This window comes from Morus notabilis, unplaced genomic scaffold, assembly GCF_000414095.1.
Source record: "Morus notabilis unplaced genomic scaffold, ASM41409v2 Scaffold115, whole genome shotgun sequence".
Classification (NCBI taxonomy): domain Eukaryota; kingdom Viridiplantae; phylum Streptophyta; class Magnoliopsida; order Rosales; family Moraceae; genus Morus; species Morus notabilis.
Window position 1 is genome coordinate 1,450,830 of NW_010361020.1, and position 18,399 is coordinate 1,469,228.

Below are 18,399 nucleotides of genomic sequence, written 5' to 3' on the forward strand. Positions count from 1 at the left end.
ATTTTATTTTTCAAAGATGAAAAATAAAGAAAGTCAAAGAAAATAGAATATTCATAAAGAAATGGTGCCACTTGTTGTATTAATTTCTAAAAATCACATGTTAATTTAAGAATGCAAAACATGAATAAAAAATTTAAATTTTTGACCAATCCCGACCCCTAGGTGCCCCACTACACGGGCCGGGGGCTTTTCCACAGTGTTTTACTTTTTTTTGTCATTTTTTGAAAGCATCCCAGAAAAATGTAAGGATAGTGTCTGCAAAATTTCATAATATTTTGACATCATTTTTATTTTATTTTATTTTTTCAAAGATGAAAAATAAAGAAAATAAAAAAAATAGGATATTCATGAAAAAATGGTGCCGCTTTAGAATGCAAAATATAAATAAAAATATAAAATTTTGACACATCCCGGCCCCTGGCTGCCCCAGTACGCTGGTCGGGGGCTTTTTGACAGCGTTTTACTTTTTTCTCATTTTTTGAGGCTATTTTTCGTAGGCATGCCCAGAAAAATGTAAGGATGGTGTCTACCAAATTTCATAAATTTTTGACGTCATTTTTATTTTATTTTATTTTTCAACGATGAAAAAAATAAAGAAAATTATAAAAATAGAATATTCATCAATCAATGGTGCCGCTGGTTTCATTAATTTCTAAAAATCGTATTACTTTAGAATGTGAAACATAATAAAAAATTAAAATTTTTGGCCCATCCCGGCCCCTGGACGTCCCACTACGCGGGTTGGTGACTTTTTGACAGTGTTTAACTTTTTTTTACAATTTTTGTGGCTAGTTTTTATACAAGCATGCCCAGAATAATGTACCGATCTTGTCTGTAAAATTTCATAATTTTGTGACGTCGTTTTTATTTTATTTTATTTTTCCAAGATGAAAAATAAAGAAAATCATAAAAATAGAATATTCATCAAAAAATGGTGCTGCTTATTACATTAATTCCTAAAAATTGTATATTAATTTTAGAATGGAAAACATAAATAAAAATGTAAATTTTTCACCCATCTCGGCCCCTGGGTGCCGTACTACGCGTGTCAGGGGTTTTTGACAGTGTTTTACTTTTTTTTGTCATTTTTTGAGGTCATTTTTTGTAGGCACTCCCAAAAAAATGTAAGGATATTATCTGCAAAATTTCATAATTTTTTGACGTCTGTTTTATTTTATTTTAGTTTTCAAAGATGAAAAATAAAGAAAATAATAAAAAATAGAATATTTATAAAAAAATAGTGTCGTTTATTGCATTGACTCCAAAAAACCGTATGTTAATTTTAGAATGCAAAATATAAATAGAAATATAATTTTTGACCCACCCCGGCCCTTAGGAGCCCAAATACACGGGTCGGGGGCTTTTTGACACATTTTACCTTTTTTTACCATTTTTTAAGCCATTTTTTGTAAGCACGCCCAAAAAAATGTAAACAACGTGTATGCAACATTTCATAATTTTGTGACGTATTTTTTATTTTTATTTTTTTTAAAGATGAAAAATATAGAAAATCATAAAAAAGAGAATATTCATCTAAAAATAGTTCTGTTTATTGCACTAATTCCTAAAAATCATATATTAATTTTTGAATGCAAAACATGAATAAAAAATTTAAATTTTTAAATTTTTCACCCATCCCGGCCTCTGGGCACCCCAATACGCGGGTCGGGGGGTTTTTTGACAGCATTTTGCTTTTTTTGTCATTTTTTAAGGCCATCTCTATCAGGCACGCCGAGAAAAATGTAAGGATAGTGTCTATAAAATTTTAAAACTTTTTGACGTCGCTTTTATTTTATTTTTTTTTTCAAAGATGAAAAATAAAGAAAATCATAAAAATAGAATATTCGTCACAAAATGGTGTCACTTGTTGCATAATTATGAAAAATCATATTTTAATTTTAGAATGTAAAACATAAATAAAAATATAAATTTTTAACCCATCCCGGCTCCTGGGCGCCTGACTACGCGAGTCGAGGGCTTTTTAACAGCATTTTATTTTTTTTGTCAATTTTTAACCCCATTTTTTTGTAGGCATGCCTACAAAAATGTAGGCATCATGTGTGTAAAATGTCAGAATTTTTTTACGTAATTTTTATTTTATTTTATTTTTCAAAGATGAAAAATAGAGAAAATCATAAAAAATATAATATTCAGCCAAAAATAGTGTCGCTTGTTGCACTAATTTTAAAAAATCGTATATTAATTTTAGATTGTAAGACATAAATAAAAATATAAATTTTTGACACGTCCCGGCCCCTGGACGCCCCACTACGCTGGCCGGGGGCTTTTTGATAGTGTTTCATTTTTTTGTCATATTTTGAGGATATTTTTTACAGGCATGGCCAGAAAAATATAAAGACAGTGGCTATAAAATTTCATAATTTTTTGACATCGTTTTTATTTTCTTTTATTTTACAAAGACAAAAAATAAAGAAAATCATAAAAAATAGAATATTCATCAAAAAATAATGTCGCTTGTTGCATTAATTCTGAAAAATGATATATTTATTTTAGAATGTAAAACATAAATAAAAATATAAATTTTTGATCCATCCCAGCCCCTGGCGCCCCACTACGTGGGCTGGAGACTTTTTGACCACGTTTTACTTTTTTTTTGTCATTTTTAGGGCCATTTTTTCCAGGCATGCTGAGAAAAATGTAGGGACCATGTCTGCAAAATTTCAGAATTCTTTGACGTCATTTTTATTTTATTTTATTTTTTAAAGACAAAAAATAGAGAAAATATTAAAAAAAGTATATTCATAAAAAAATGGTGCTGCTTGTTGCATTAATTTTTAAAAATTGTATATTAATTTTAGAATGAAAAACAACGAAAAATATAAATGTTTGACCCATCTTGGCCCCTGGGCACCCCACTACGCGGGTCGGGGGCTTTTTGACAGAGTTTTACTTTTTTTGTCATTTTTAAGGCCACTTTTTGCTAGCATGTAAAGAAAAATGTAAGGATCGTGTCTGCGAAATTTCATAATTTTATGACATCATTTTTATTTTATTTTAATTTTCAAAGATGAAAAGTAAAGAAAATCATAAAAAATAGAATATTCATAAGAAAATGGAGCCGTTTGTCGCATTAATTCCTAAAAACCGTATATTTATTTAAGAATGCAAAACATGAAAAAAAATTTAAATTTTTGACCTATCCCGGCCCCTAGGCGCCCCAATATGCAGGTCGGGAGATTTTTGACAGTGTTTTACTTTTGTTGAGGCCATTTCTTGCAGGCACGCCTAGAAAAATGTAAGGATGGTGTCTCCAAAATTTCAGAATTTTTTGACTTCGTTTTTATTTTATTTTATTTTTCAAAGTTAAAAAATAAAGAAAATCATAAAAAAATAGATTAGTCATCAAAAAATAGTGCCGCTTGGTGCATTAATTTCTAAAAATCGTATATTAATTTTAAAATGCATAACATAAATAAATAATTTAAATTTTTGACCCATCCCAGCCCCTAGGCTCCCAACTACGCGGGCCGGGGGGCTTTTTAACAGCATTTTACATTTTTTTATTATTTTTTAGGCCATATTTTGCAGGCACGCCTAGAAAATGTAAAGATCGTGTCCGCAAAATTTCATAATTTTTTGATGTCGTTTTTATTTTATTTTATTTTTCAAAGATGAAAAGTAAAGAAATCATTAAAAATAGAGTATTCATAAAAAAAAATGGTGCCGCGTGTTGCATTAATTCTTAAAATTCGTATATTAATTTTAGAATGCAAAACGTGAATAAAAAATTTAAATTTTTGCCCCATCCCAGCCCCTCGGCGCCCCACTACGTGGGTTGGGGGTTTTTTGACAGCATTTTACTTTTTTTGAATCATTTTTTAGGCCATTTCTTCCAGGCACGCCCAGAAAAATGTAAGGATGGTGTCTGTAAAATTTCATAATTTTTTAACGTCAGTTTTATTTTATTTTATTTTTTAAAGATGAAAAATAAAAAAAATCATAAAAAATAGAATATTCATCAAAAAAATAGTTCCGCTTGTTGTATTAATTTCTAAAAATGGTATGTTTATTTTAGAGTGCAAAACATAAGTAAAAAATTTAAAATTTTGACCCATCCCGGCCCCTGGGCGCCCCACCACGCAGGCTGGGGGCTTTTTAACAGCATTTTACTTTTTTTTTATCATTTTTTAATCCATATTTTGCACGCATGCCCAGAAAAATGTAAGGATCGTGTCTGCAAACTTTCATAATTTTTTGACGTCGTTTGTATTTTATTTTTCAAATATGAAAAAGAAAGAAAATCATAAAAAATAGAATATTCATCAAAAAATGGTGCCGCTTGTTTCTTTAATTCCTAAAAATCATATATTAATTTTAGAATGAAAAACATGAATAAAAAAATTAAATTTTAACCCATTCCAGCCCCTGGGCGACACATTACGTAGGTCGGGGGCTTTGACAGCGTTTTACTTTTTTTATCATTTTTTGAGGCCATTTTTTGTCGGGACACCAAGAAAAACCTAAGGATGGTGTATGAAAATTTTCATAATATTTTGACGTCATTTTTATTTTATTTTATATTTCAAATATGAAAAATAAATAAAATTATAAAAAATAGAATATTCATTAAAAAATAGTGCCTCTTATTGCATTAATTCTTAAAAATCGTATATTAATTTTAGAATATAAAACATAAATAAAAATGTAAATTTTTGACCCACCCCGGCCCCTAGGCGCCCCACTATGCGGGCCAGGGGCTTTTTGACAACGTTTTGTTTTTTTGTCATTTTTAAGGCCATTTTTTTGCAGGCATGCCTAGAAAAATGTAAGTATCATGTTTGCAAAATTTCAGAATTTTTTGACTTCGTTTTTATTTTATTTTTCAAAGACAAAAAATAGAGAAAATCATAAAAAATATAATATTGATCAAATAATTGTGCCGCTTATTGCATTAATTCTTAAAAATCATGTATTAATTTTAGAATGTAAAACATAAATAAAAATGTAAATTTTTTACCCATCCCCGCTCATGGGCGCCCCACTACGCGGGCCAGGGGCTTTTATACAGTGTTTTTCTTTTTTTCATTTTTGAGTCCTTTTTTTGTAGGCATGAAAAATGTAAGGATCGTGTCTGTAAAATTTCATAATGTTTTGACGTCGTTTTTATTTTATTTTATTTTTTAAAGATGAAAAATAAAGAAAAACATAAAAAATAGAATATTTATAAAAAAAAATGGTGCCGCTTATTGCATTAATTCTTAAAAATCGTATATTAATTTTGGAATGTAAAACATAAATAATACTTTATTTAAATATTATTATACAATTAGACCATGTTCTCAAACATAAGCCATATTTCAATTCTAGATGTGTAATTTGGTCACAGGTCTAAATCACCCTTTTCTCTTTGCACAAATCAATCAATACTTGGTTTCCTATCATTTCTCTAAAGGGCCTTCACAAAAATGAACTGGGCTGCTTCATAATTTGGTAAAGTTGGGCCTTAGAAACGAAGAGAACGATGAAGACGAAGTCGTCGTCCTAAAGTTTGCTACCTGCCATTTGAAGCACGGGGGACGCAAAGAGAGCTTCTGGTGAAATTCTAGAGATCTCCGGTTAGCCATTGGAGGTGCTAGGAATCGAAGAAGAAGAAGAAGACGAGGGAGACAAAGAGAGATGTTGCCGACGGTCTCGAAAGTGCGGTCGTCGTCCTCTACATCTCGAAGTAACCCAATGTTCGTTCAGTATCTTCGCCGAATAATCAAGGTGCTCTCTCTCTCTCTCATGGCGGATCTGATATCTGTTGAGATTTCAGCTCCATTTTCTTTAATTTCTGTTTCTCTTACGCGCTCGTGCTTACGGATTTGATCGAATTCGGAGCGGAAATGGTGGACTTGACGTCTCGAACCATTGTTCTACGTGTATGTTAGTTTGTAGGATTAGGTCTTCTGGTGCACAACCTTACAATATTCTGCTATATAATTCAATTTTCTTAAATTGTTGCTGGTTTGTTGTGTAGTTTGGAGAATTTAGGTGTTCCTTGTGTTTGGAGTAAAATGGCGTTTGCGCTAAATGTGAGATTCGCGAGGAACGCTTTGATTTTCCTTCATCTGATGCGTGGAGAATTAAGTTCTTGATAGAAATTATTAGTTGATGAACAGAGTTAGGGATGTGGTTTTCTTTACTGAATTCAAAATTAATTTGGCAATTTTACAGTTTTTGAATAGGGAGTTTTAATCCGAAGGAATAGTTTTATAGTTTGCACCACAAGACACAGTGGTGTTGGATTATCCTCCGTTCTGGGGCTGGCCAGTGATGAACTCTATTGTCATTTCTTAGAGTCCTGGAGATTTTCTTTTAACCAGTTAGAGGCGTGGGCATTTTTTTCCCTCTCTCTAAGACTTTAGCTTTTTACCTTAGTGATCTAGCTTGGATGTTTATGAATAGAAATCTCTGGTTAAATAAGCTTTTCAGATTCATGAGTTGGATTTTCTCACGTCAATAAGACCCTGGATCTTGTGAGTCCATTTTTCATGATTAGTCATGATCTTGTAGGCATCCAAGATGTGGACCAAGATGGATCGAATCCAAGAAAGAGAGAGAAGTTAGATGGAGAAGAGAGAATCTAGAAGAAAAAGAGAACCTCAAGAGAGATAGAGATAGAATCATAGGAAGAAACAAAGGCCTCATTCGCTTTGCAGATTCGAGTTTTCAATCCGAGCTGAGATGTGATAATTTCTGAGAGCTTTTAACTGTAGCAGAAAAAGTTAGATGCGATATTTTCTGAGAGTTTTTAACTGTAGAAACCTAAAATTGAAAACTTGAATCGGTGAAATAAACGAAGCAAAAGTGTTTAGGAGAAGAGAAGGAACTCAAGAGAAGGAAATTATAGTCACTAAGCTATTTATAGAGAAATCAAAATAATAAGATGAACATAACTGCATTCTAAATGAGTCTAAACTTTAAATTAAATACTAAAGATAAATAACATATAACTATACAAATTTGAATTGTTCATCACTCACAGTCCAACTTCTGTTTGATAATACAGTTGTAGGTTCAAGTGTTTGCTGAGGAAGTATCTATGTTTTTACATTTTGTGCTAAGAATGGTGGAAGCCCAATGCTGCTCTCGTTGCACCTCCTCCTCCACCCCCCTAAAAAAAGTAAAAAATAAAAAAATTAGAGAGTATGAATCCGTTGACGGTGACCTTGCAGGTGTAAAATTCTGTACAAGCAGCTTTTTCTGCTCCTGAACTGTGTGGTTGTCTTTTTATGTCTTTTATTTGTTCACACTGCCACGGAGTACAACTTTGGAGCTACGATTTTGGCAGCAGCTTCTGCTGCAGCATTGTGTATTTTGTTAGTTGTTTTAGTACTATGCTCTTTTTGCACTTCCGTATTTGCTGATTTATCTGTTTGCTTACCTCAACAATCCCTTTTTCTTTTTTGGTTTATTTGCAGTGGCAACAAATGGATATTGAATATACCTTTTGGCAAATGCTTCATTTATGTACCTCTCCAAAAGTTGTGTAAGTCCAATTATTTGGATTATCATCCTCATAATTGTTTTTTTTTTTTTTTCTGTCATTAATATTTTCATCATGAATATAGTTGAATTTTCTTTTCATCGTGAATTTAGTTGTTGAATTTTCTTTGGGAGATGAATATCTTATTATTTATTGTTGAATTTTGTGCCTTGCATGTGAACTTTGCTGTGAATGAAGTTATCAGCACACCAAGTATCACAAACGTAAGTCCTCTGTCCTTGAATATCTTCAGGATCACACCTTTGCAATGCAATTCTAATGCTTTGAGCTGTATTCATCATTTATTTTTCTTCAGTTAGTTCTTTTATGTCTGGATTCGGTTTGTGATGAATTTTATGTTGCCGTAACAATAGGTCACAAAAATATTACAGTAACTATAGCTATAAACCCAACCTTGTGGTCTTGATGTTGTAAAATTGCAAGAAGTATGCCTTATTTCTTGTTTGAACCAGACTCTCAAATGTGTTGTATGTTTTGGTTTTTACCACACATTGATGTGCTATATCGAATGGGATAAGTTATTTCTTGATTGAATGAGACTCTCAAACACGTTTTTTGTTTTGAATTTTCATCTCGTTGGTTGCTATATAGTATGTTAAGTATTTGATGTCATGTTATGTTTGCTTTTCTTCCCAATGATGATATATCTAGCTGTCTAGCCTCACCATGGAACATGAGAAATTACGTTGAACATGTTTTATCTTGTTAGATATAGGTAAGTCCGGGAGGCAGAAACTACTTCCATTTATTACTATGCAAAAAGTTACTGTAGGTATTAGGATATTTGACCGGGATCAAATGCGTTTCACAATTTTATTTTAGTTGTGTTCACAAATGTCATATGTGTAGTTTGAATGCCTGTGGACTTCTTCTTTTGTCTAAGTGCGAGCTTTTGAAATTGATCCTGTACTCTCTAGGTGTGTTCCTTAACTTTTTTTCCCCTCTTGTTGCAGAAACTAAGAATCAATGGGCACGTGATGACCCTGCTTTTGTTGTGATCTGTAGCCTTCTACTGGCAGTGGCAACAATGGCATATTGCGCTGCGTAAGTTTATTGTTTACTTACTGTTGACTAGGGTTTACTACAGGATAAGACCGGTACCTGTTATATTTATCTAGCTTGGTAGAGGAGATCTTTTATCTGGTCACAGAGCTTGAGGAATGGAAACTCATGAGTTAGTATCTATCTATAGTCTAGCTTGCTAAAGCAGATAATATTTACCACCATTTATCTGGTCATGGGACTTGAGAAATAGATCTATTTTACTGGGTCAATTACCTATATTCATATCCTTTGAGAATCAAAATTACATTTAGGATCTTTTAACTTTTTCCTAAAGTTTAAAAATTAAAAATCTCTTGGTCAAAACTTGGTGCTAGTCATGGTTTCTTATTAAATACCAAAAAGTCTCTCATTGAGTAATAGTTCTTTTATGCGCTTGTAAAATGTCACTTTTCTAAGTTACCAAGTTCCTCAAGAACCGCTGAATTGTTTTGTATCTTATGTTGCTGTATTTACTTATTTCAGGTACGATCATAGTGCTGGACATGCTGTTTTTGTAGTTATTTCAGTGTTGCTTTTCCATTTTTTAATAATGGGGATACTTCTTGCGACATTTTGTTGGTAAGGGATTTAAAATCCTGGAGATTGTTGCTTATTAGTTTAGTAATCGCTTCCATGATAGCTAACCGTGTAACTTATTTATTGGTGATTTATGCATTCAAATCGAGTATGTATTCAATTTGCAAGATATACAGATCAGGCTACTTGATGAAAATTCCTGCCTAAATAAAAATTCTAGAGCTTATGGAAATTTTCAGTTCTTTATGGAAGTTCAATTCTTTTTTATGCTTGGCTGAATCCTGATTTTTAGTGATCCTGCATAATTGCAATATACTCATTGTTAATGCAGGTTCATCACTAATTCTTACCTCCGGGAAGAGGCTCCAAACAGTCACGTGGTAGAGCAACGAGTTGAATGGCAAGTGTTAAATCCTTTTTAACTTAAAATAGCTTTCTGATCCTGTCTGCACAACTGAATTTGGTTTCTCTCGAATCTATGTCATCAAACAGTGAATATTTTCTGTTGTAAATGTGAATAATTTTTTTGTTAAACTAAATCTTTTCTATCTGTTTCTTTAATATGTTCTTTTTCTTTTCTCCTTAAAGAAATCTTCGTCCTTATTTTCTGTGATTTACAGTTATCATCTAATTCAATTGTTTTTGGTTCTGAAATTATCCTTTGTTCTTTTGCGGTTGCTGAAGGCTGTATGCATTTGATGTGCACTGCAACTCTTTCTTTCCGATGTTTGTGATGCTTTACGGTAAGAACAGCAGTAATATTTCATCTTTCTTTCATACTTTTCACTTCGAGTAATGTACCATAACGTTATTGCTGTCCCGGCTTTGCAGTGATCCACTATTTTTTGTCACCTCTTCTGATAGCTCATGGTTTCATTCCTGTACTGCTATCAAATTTGCTATTCATGGTCGCTGCTTCATACTATCATTATCTCAACTTCTTAGGCTATGATGGTAAGATAGAGCTTTTGTTCCTAGTGGATAAGTTGCCGTTTTATGGCAGATAATTTGGTTAATTATGATTAAGATAGTTTGTAAGAGTTGTTTCTTTTTGTGAATTTCCCTAGAAAGCAAGTTTTCTTTATCCATACGTTAGACCCTTTAAATAGCATGGTTTTCGAATTAAATTTAACTCTCTGTTGAATTCTGTTACAGCAGTTATTCATTCTACCTAGCTAAGCGTCCACCATCTAGAGTCTAGACAAAAGTCTGCGTTTGTCCCAGCATTTGTTTTTAAGTTCAGGTCCTGTGACTCCTCGACGAAGAAGTTGGCTTAATAGAACATATTCCTGTTTATTCATCTTTAATACTTCGTAGAATTGAACCTCCACTTACTAAATTGTTTATATACATATAGCTGCATATACACAAATAGTATTATTTTATATGTATTTGTATTCGTATTTGCGTAGATAAGCGTCAGAACTTTGTGCGCCTAACGTAACTTCTTTCTGCAGTCCTACCCTTTCTTGAGAAGACAGCCTTTTTCCTATATCCAATTGGTGTTGTCATCGTCCTTTCTCCCATCTGTAAGTCTTAAGTTTTGCATTATACTCTTGAACTTGTTTTTGCTTTGTTTATATTACAGCTTAACGGAGATTTTTTTTTTTTCACTTGGCAGTTATTTTGATTGGCTTCAATCCGTCAAGATATTTTATTAACATCTACTTCAGTCATCGTTTATGATTTATTAGAACCCGACACTTGAAAAGAACACATAATTGAGGTGGGTGAACTAATTCAGAGACAACATGGAAAAGTAGAAAAAGAGTTTTAGGACGCTTGATTGTTTCTATCCTATCTAAAAAGTGAGAGAGGGTAGATGGTCCCACATGGAGAAAATAGAAGGCTTCTATATTTGTGTGGGCCCCTTTCACCACGATGAATGAAGACTATGAGAGAGGGCGTCCAAGTGTTTTTTGTTTTTTGGGTGTTCGGAATATTGATCAAAAGAGCTGTATGGAATGTAATGATTTCCACACCCCCCATGTTAAATCTATTTTCTGTACCAAAACATATTTTTGACAAATCTTATAGTTGTTGACTCCTTCAAGGGTTTGCTATTTCTGCCCTCTAAAAATGTCTCTTGTTATAAAAATAAATCGCTAAGCATGAATAAGAATAGAGAGACGTGAGAAAGAGAAATGGATTAACAGTTTTTTTCATTATTCATCTTTCTGAATGGACAAATACAAGCTCTCAAACTTGTCTATATAAGAACTATAAAGAAAGAAAGTCAAAAGTAGTTATAAAAATAAAATATCACCAAGTGCTGGTTAAGAAGTAATGAAAGTTGAGACATACAGGTTCTAATGGCATTCAAAGTGGAGATTATGAAGTTCATAGGTCTAAGTTTAAACTGACTGAACCAAACCAAAATGATTATACATGATTTGATTCGGTTTGTTGTCGTCGTCGTTGTCATTTTTTTCTTTCTTTCTTTTTATTTATTTATTTATTTATTTTTATGATTTCAAACAGAACAAACTAGGTTAACACCACAACTTTTAAGTTAATGCCCGATTTCTTAAAGAATACACATTCTCCCTTGTGCTACACAATTTTATTATCTTCCACCGAAGCAATAGGGATTGTTGGCTAAATTTAGATTAAATTTGTAAATAATTGGCTGACTTAAATTTTTTACTGTAAGTCATGGTTAAATCTCTTTTACTATTCTTTTAGTTATAAATATAGTTCTCTCTATATTCCCCTTTTGGCTAGACGTTGCGAGTACTTTTCAAATCCATGCGCTGTTGGTGAGGTTTAGAATATTAAGAAGAGTTGGTGAAGTCTTAAGTGGACAAGGGGAGCTGCTATTGCAGAACATGCGTATATAGAATAAAGCTTTGGTGGTGGGGACCAGATAGATATATTTATCCATTATCTGCTACCACATTTTATTTTTAACTTAAAAGGTCGATGTCCATATTCGAGTACTGCTGATAAACTTTCCCACAACAATTTCTGGTGCTAATGACGCCTCCTTTACTACTGCTGATGGTTACTTGTCGTCTCAACTTCTTATGTTCTTGACATTTCAACTTCTAATTAATTATTTCCGGTTTTACAAAGTCATAAATGTATGCTTTGGTAGGCCATTAGGTGGTAGAAACAAGGACTCCAATAATCATATAAAAACAACGAACTACACAATTGCGGCTTCACATTTTTGCCCTCACGATAATCAATTGAATAATTGACATTGGTGGTCCTAAATTCCTTTAGTAGGTTTTACTTTCATTTCTATTTTTTTTAATTTTAACAAAACGATTTTCTAACTATTTAAACATTGATAATTAAAACCTTTCTATCTATTTTCATTAATTTTGTCATAATTTCCTGTAAGTGACTCATTACTTGAGCTCAGATTGTTATGAAAAGACTAGAATATGCTCACTAATATGGACTCGTAAATGAAAACCAACGTGTCACTTATTAAATAGATTAGAGATCAACTATGCCTATATTGTGGTTTGTGGCTGTTCCTTTTGGTTTATTTCATATGGTGCATTTTTTCAGTGAGAGATTGGAGTACAGCAAGAATCCTTCAATGAGTGGCACCACACTAACTAAAGAATGCGACAGCACATCCTCGGATTTCTCAATGAATGGACTTTAGACCGCACATAATTCACCCAAATTAAATCCACTCAACGAGCGCAACATGGTTTTTTTCCTTTGGACATGACCAAATTTTGAGGCCTTTCACTCTCATTACGAGACAGACAAATCCAAGTGATAGATTGGTGACCACACTACCAAAACCACAAATGCAACACATATTTTATAATTAAACCGCAATAATTGAACTGTCCAAATATTAAACAAACAAAGCAACTTGGAACAAAAGAAAACAAAGCTTTTTCTCTCTTTTTCAACTTTGTACGCATGTAAACTGTTTGTTACTCAACTTGATTAGTACTTTCCCTTTTCTCTTCTTTTTTCATTTTGGTTTTTTGGTCACTCGTCAAGCTTGCTTCCGGCGACATCCACAACGAACCTATACCTAACGTCGTTCTTCTCCAATCGCTCAATCGCTTTGTTAACATAATCCATCTTCACGATTTCGATCATCGAAGTTAATCCCTTCTCTTTGCAGAACTCCAGCATCTCCTCTGTCTCCTTCATGCTCCCTATGAAGCTCCCGGTGATGGACTTCCTCCCTATACACACACAATTCCATCAAGAAAAAAGATTACTATCCATTTGAATCTTACACCCTTGAATAAAATATAAGCAAATTAATCATTAATGATCACCACTACACTTTTTTTTTTTTTTTTTAAATTATCACTACTCATTTTTAACTAAGCATGTATTCTGCGTCTAGCTTTTAAAATTGTAATTTTATGTCAATTTTTAGTTAATAGTTTAACCAAACTCACACGACTAATTTATGACATTTTACAAAAATCAAAGGATATTGAGCCTAACTCAACCTAACAAAACCGACTTGTTAAGGGATGATTGCCCTCACCTTATTAAGTGGATCATACCAATATCTCCGGCCAATGTAGAATTATAATAGGACCCACATATTTTTATGTTAAGAGGTACAATTTATGAATAATTAGGCTCAATACCACTTTTGAAAAGTCATTTAGTCCTGTCACTTGTTTGTAAATTAAACTTAAATGCTTTCTTTAAAGTGATAAATGTAAATTCTCTAACTGTGGTGTTCCTCTAACTCATCTTGTAATTACACAATAACTTCTGGAGCAATGCTACTACTATATCCCAGTGGAATTACGTAGGGTTGGACCGGAACGTCAAACATTGGTGAGCCCCACTTGATGAGTCATCCTTTGTGGGGCCTGCCATATCTTTCACATCCCCACCAAACTTCGTCGAGATGTAAACATTTTCCTAATTTCTAATAATTAGGAGATAGTCACCCTAGATAATGTTACCAATTTGATTTAAGTAATCGGAGATTTTGATCCAAAACAAGCAATTAATATAATATGAAAAGAAAAGGAAAAGAAAAGGAAAAAAAAAAGAATTTTAAATCTAATCTACTTACCAAGCATGACCATGGGGGTGACAAATTGAAGAGGCTTGTTGATAACACCCATCAAGATGAGCTTCCCATCAAGCTTCAATAGCGAGAGATAAGGCTCAAGAGGGTGGAAAACCGGCACGGTGTCGATTATGTAGTCGAAGGAGTCGAAAGCCTCTTGCATTTTGGCGGCATCGGAGCTGACGAGGTAGTCATCGGCGCCGAGATGGTCAAGAGCCTCCTCTTTCTTCTTGTCGGAGGAGCTTATGACAGTGACATGGTGTCCCATTGCCTTGGCTATCTTCACCCCTATGTGGCCAACACCTCCAAGCCCAAGAATTGCTCCTTTCAACATGCTCTGTGTCAGCCCGAAGTGCTTCAACGGGCTGTACACCGTCACCCCAGCGCACAATAGTGGCGCCGCCTGCTCTGGCACCATTCCTTCTGGTATCTTCGCCACAAACCTTTACGTACGCAACAAGAAAAAGAAAAAGAAAACTCAAATAGTCAGAAACAGTCTTCTGCATTTTTTTTTTTTTTTTACTATAATATGATTTTAATTTTAATAAAATCTAATAATTAAAAACTGTTCCTATCGATGGACCCACAAGAGAAAGTCCCATAAAACATACATATGAAGGTTTCTGTTATTTGAAAATGACCTCACCTTTGATTTTAAATTTTGCTAAATGTATAAAGAGCCCTTCATTTTACTAAAAGTTAAGTTAATGAGAACGTGGCCAACAAAGTTAGTTGGTACTTAGTCTTATTTTATTTTTTTATCTAGCACTAAAAATATTTTATAAATTATACAAGTTTTGATTTTTTTTCTTTTTTTACACCACTACGCACCATAAGTCATACTTGATAATTCACAATAATTGTGACAGTGACAAAAATAATCCAAACTCATTCTATCCCTGAATTATCCCTTCTAAATTCAACTCTTTTTTTTTTTTTATAATTTCAATTAAAAATTAGTTTAAGATAATCTGATGTTTTAGATACACTAAAAACAATAAGTTCTATTTCTAATAAAAATCATGATAACACTCTTTTTAAAATAGAATTTTTAATTGATTATGTAAAGAAAAGCAAACGGAATAGATAATTAATTAACGAAAGGAGTCAGAATATTATACATATGCATATATATATATATATATATGTATATATTTGTTAGTTAGGTAGCTTACTTCTGATCGACGACCATGGCCTCGGCGAATCCGCCATGAGTGGGTTTGCCGTCGGTGTAGACGCTGTTATATGACCAGATTTTCTTGTTGCAGTACTGCTCGCTGTCGGATTTGCAAGGCTTGCAGTTTCTGCAGCTTCCCACCAGGCACCCTGCTCCCACCACATCTCCCACTTTGAACTTTCTCACTTCCGATCCCACTTCCACCACTTCCCCCACAACTTCATGCCTATCACAGTGAGGAGTCCAGAAAATTTTGTCAGTGGAGGTTAATAATTAAAAAATAATAGTAATTAATGAGATTATAAAATTACAGTTTTAATGTTTAGTAGGAGCGATTTATGTATATATAATTTCTTGAAAAAAAAAAAAGTTGAGTGGTGGGTTACTGGGAATAACTAGGCTCCGTGCATGAAATAGATTATATGTATATATATATGTATATGTATATTGATATATGTACGTACCCAGGAACCATGGGATAGTTGGACATGCCGAGATCATTCTTGACCTGGTGAACATCGGTGTGACAAACTCCACAGCATAGGACCTTGATGTACACATCTTCCGGGCCTGTGTTTCTGCATGTAGTCATGTTTTTCATAATACATAATTAATTAGACCACATATATATATATATATATAAATATACATTTATGAATATTAGTGATTGGTGATTGTCACCTAAGAGTGTATTTGTAGGGTGAGAGAACACCAGATGAGTCCCTTGCTGCCCATCCTGTAATTGTTCTTTCCTCCTGGATGCTCCCCATTATTTCCGATTGAGAGATGATCACTGTTTCTGAATGAGAAGAGAAGAGAGATAGTGGGTGGTACACAAAACTGATCTGTTTGGGTTGGCTTAAAAAGCAAACCAATATATATATATATATATATATATATATATATAATATACACACACATATGATAAATACACGACAGGACGTGATGAAAATTAGAAATTCAAAAGCAAAGGAAATCTTGGACACCTCATACCCTTCTATAGTGGGGTCTGGTGGGGGTAGGTGAAGTCTGATTTGGGAATTTATCCTCTCTTGCTTCCACCAGAATTAAATATATGACCAAATTTATCAGAGGTCTGCTAATATATATTAATAGAGTTGATCCTATACCGTGTGTTCACTTTCTATTAATATGATTGCTAAAAATGGCTGATATATAATTATAAAGATCGTTGTTTGAATCATAGTGATTTGATTTAGTTTGTAAAATCTGTGATTTGAAATGTGATTCCAACTCATTTAGATACCTAAATAAATTGTAATTTGAATTGAAAATAAAATTCAAATTGTATTTGAATAGAGTATTGAAAACTGTCATTAAAGTATTCTAACAAAACCTTATTATGAATGACACATTTAAATATGCAATATAGATGAGGATTTGTTCTTCTTTTCATTATGAACATATTGAAAACAAATTATCTTAATCGGAATTTAAACGAAAAAATTAAAGATATTTTTAAACTTGAAGTTAAAGAGAGAAAAAATAAAAAGTAAATTATTTTAATTGTAGACAACAGATTGTTAAATTTAGAGTTGGGGTTAATATTAATGGTCCTCTATAATTAATTACCTTTGGAAGGCAATTTGTCATTTTTTTTAAAAGAAAAATAAAATTTAGGGTTGGATCTTGGCTAACAGTTGCGGGCTTCTACCCGGCCCGTTTAATCCGACCAAAACTTGCGGTTTTAGTTGCACCATAGTAGAAATAACATTTTTTTTGGAAAAAAATAGAAAATTACTCCTGAGAGTGTATGAGTCTAAACTTTTATCTCTTACTCTTGATAAATATCTTTTTATTAGTATAATTAGTTGACTAAAAATGTTATCAATCAAGAATAAATAGTAAAAATTTTGATTCATACACTTTTTAAAAAGTATTTATCAAAAAAAAATTTTTGAATTAGCACAAAGCAGGTTTATTACACTTTCGGTGGGAAATTTAATAAAATATATACATAACTTTGTCAAGATGTACATGATTTATATTTTATACAGTATATATATATATATATATATATATATAAGAGATGCTTGGTATACTTGATCCACTAAAGAACATGGGAGATGCATTAACTACGATCCCTTTAACTCTAGATGCTCTGCAATCATTAAAATGAAAGCATGGATCTAACCTCTAATACTTGTAATATAATACAAACAAATACTTTTTTTTTTTCTCTTACACAAACACTTTTTTTTTTCTCTTACACAAATACTTTTTTTTTTTCTCTTACTAAAAGTTCAAGAATTTTATTGATCAAGAGCTCTCAGAGAGCAAAATGTCAGCAACATTTGAGTTAAGGATCCCCGGTACAACAAACCCAGAGCATCTATTCCTAAAAGCTCAAACACACAAAGAATGAGCAGCCTGCTTATACCTTCTAGGAATTCAACAGAAATTTACACAAATTACATACAGTCATCACCATGAGCAAAAGCATCAAGAATTGTCTTGCAGTCACCCTCAATGTCTACTTCCAGCCCCCGCCTTTCACTAGAGCCAAACAAATATTTGATGAAATGATTGATATCAGCCAAGAAAGCAAAGTAAATCTACTAAAACTAAGATTTATATATATACACTATAAAATTGATTTGTATATAAAATTTTCTTTTACAATTTCAAAATAATAGCTAGGACATTATGAAATCATTAAAATAGACGTCATAAAGAATCCTCTATAATTTGGTCGCTGTTTAGTAGGTGGCATGTAATTAAGATCGTACATGTGTAAATTTCTGCAAATAAGAAATTTGATCTTTTACGCAATATCAACGGGTTGATGAGCATATATCGTTTTCTATAACAAACCTGACATGGATATATATATATATATATATATACACACACACACACACACACATATACATATATATATATATATATATAATTCCCCTTTTGGCTAGACGTTGCGAGTACTTTTCAAATCCATGCGCTGTTGGTGAGGTTTAGAATATTAAGAAGAGTTGGTGAAGTCTTAAGTGGACAAGGGGAGCTGCTATTGCAGAACATGCGTATATAGAATAAAGCTTTGGTGGTGGGGACCAGATAGATATATTTATCCATTATCTGCTACCACATTTT

General features: G+C 32.7%; 2 protein-coding genes across 3 annotated transcripts; one reads left to right on the forward strand and one right to left on the reverse strand.

Annotated features, from left to right (window-relative positions):
• The first annotated feature begins 5,427 nt into the window (after positions 1-5,427).
• Positions 5,428-11,171, forward strand: LOC21409655 (protein unc-50 homolog). 2 transcript variants are annotated; one of them, XM_024165524.1, is made up of 10 exons: positions 5,428-5,727; positions 7,425-7,492; positions 7,688-7,713; positions 8,464-8,554; positions 9,038-9,133; positions 9,423-9,491; positions 9,776-9,834; positions 9,923-10,045; positions 10,549-10,620; positions 10,713-11,171. In XM_024165524.1, the coding sequence occupies exons 1-10, from the start codon at positions 5,638-5,640 to the stop codon at positions 10,775-10,777; spliced, it is 759 nt and encodes a 252-aa protein (XP_024021292.1). In that variant the 5' UTR covers positions 5,428-5,637; the 3' UTR covers positions 10,778-11,171. The 2 variants fall into 2 exon arrangements, with proteins under 2 accessions (XP_024021292.1, XP_024021293.1); XM_024165525.1 differs by having other exon boundaries at positions 9,956-10,045.
• Positions 11,172-12,779: 1,608 nt separating this feature from the next.
• Positions 12,780-16,155, reverse strand: LOC21409656 (cinnamyl alcohol dehydrogenase 1). The gene is made up of 5 exons (XM_010097985.2): positions 15,973-16,155; positions 15,756-15,869; positions 15,290-15,517; positions 14,118-14,557; positions 12,780-13,257 (listed from the first exon to the last, which is right to left on the reverse strand). Exons 1-5 carry the CDS (start codon positions 16,059-16,061, stop codon positions 13,055-13,057), a joined length of 1,074 nt encoding a protein of 357 aa, XP_010096287.1. The 5' UTR covers positions 16,062-16,155; the 3' UTR covers positions 12,780-13,054.
• Positions 16,156-18,399: the final 2,244 nt, after the last annotated feature.

Coding starts and splice junctions, on each gene's coding strand:
- LOC21409655 (XM_024165524.1), top strand. CDS start 5,638: ATGTTGCCGACGGTCTCGAAAGTGCGGTCGTCGTCCTCTACATCTCGA. Junction 9,134..9,422: donor CTTCTTGCGACATTTTGTTG/GTAAGGGATTTA, acceptor TTGTTAATGCAG/GTTCATCACTAATTCTTACC. Junction 9,492..9,775: donor GTAGAGCAACGAGTTGAATG/GCAAGTGTTAAA, acceptor CGGTTGCTGAAG/GCTGTATGCATTTGATGTGC.
- LOC21409656 (XM_010097985.2), bottom strand. CDS start 16,061: ATGGGGAGCATCCAGGAGGAAAGAACAATTACAGGATGGGCAGCAAGG. Junction 15,870..15,972: donor CCCTACAAATACACTCTTAG/GTGACAATCACC, acceptor GACTACATGCAG/AAACACAGGCCCGGAAGATG. Junction 15,518..15,755: donor AACTATCCCATGGTTCCTGG/GTACGTACATAT, acceptor TCACTGTGATAG/GCATGAAGTTGTGGGGGAAG.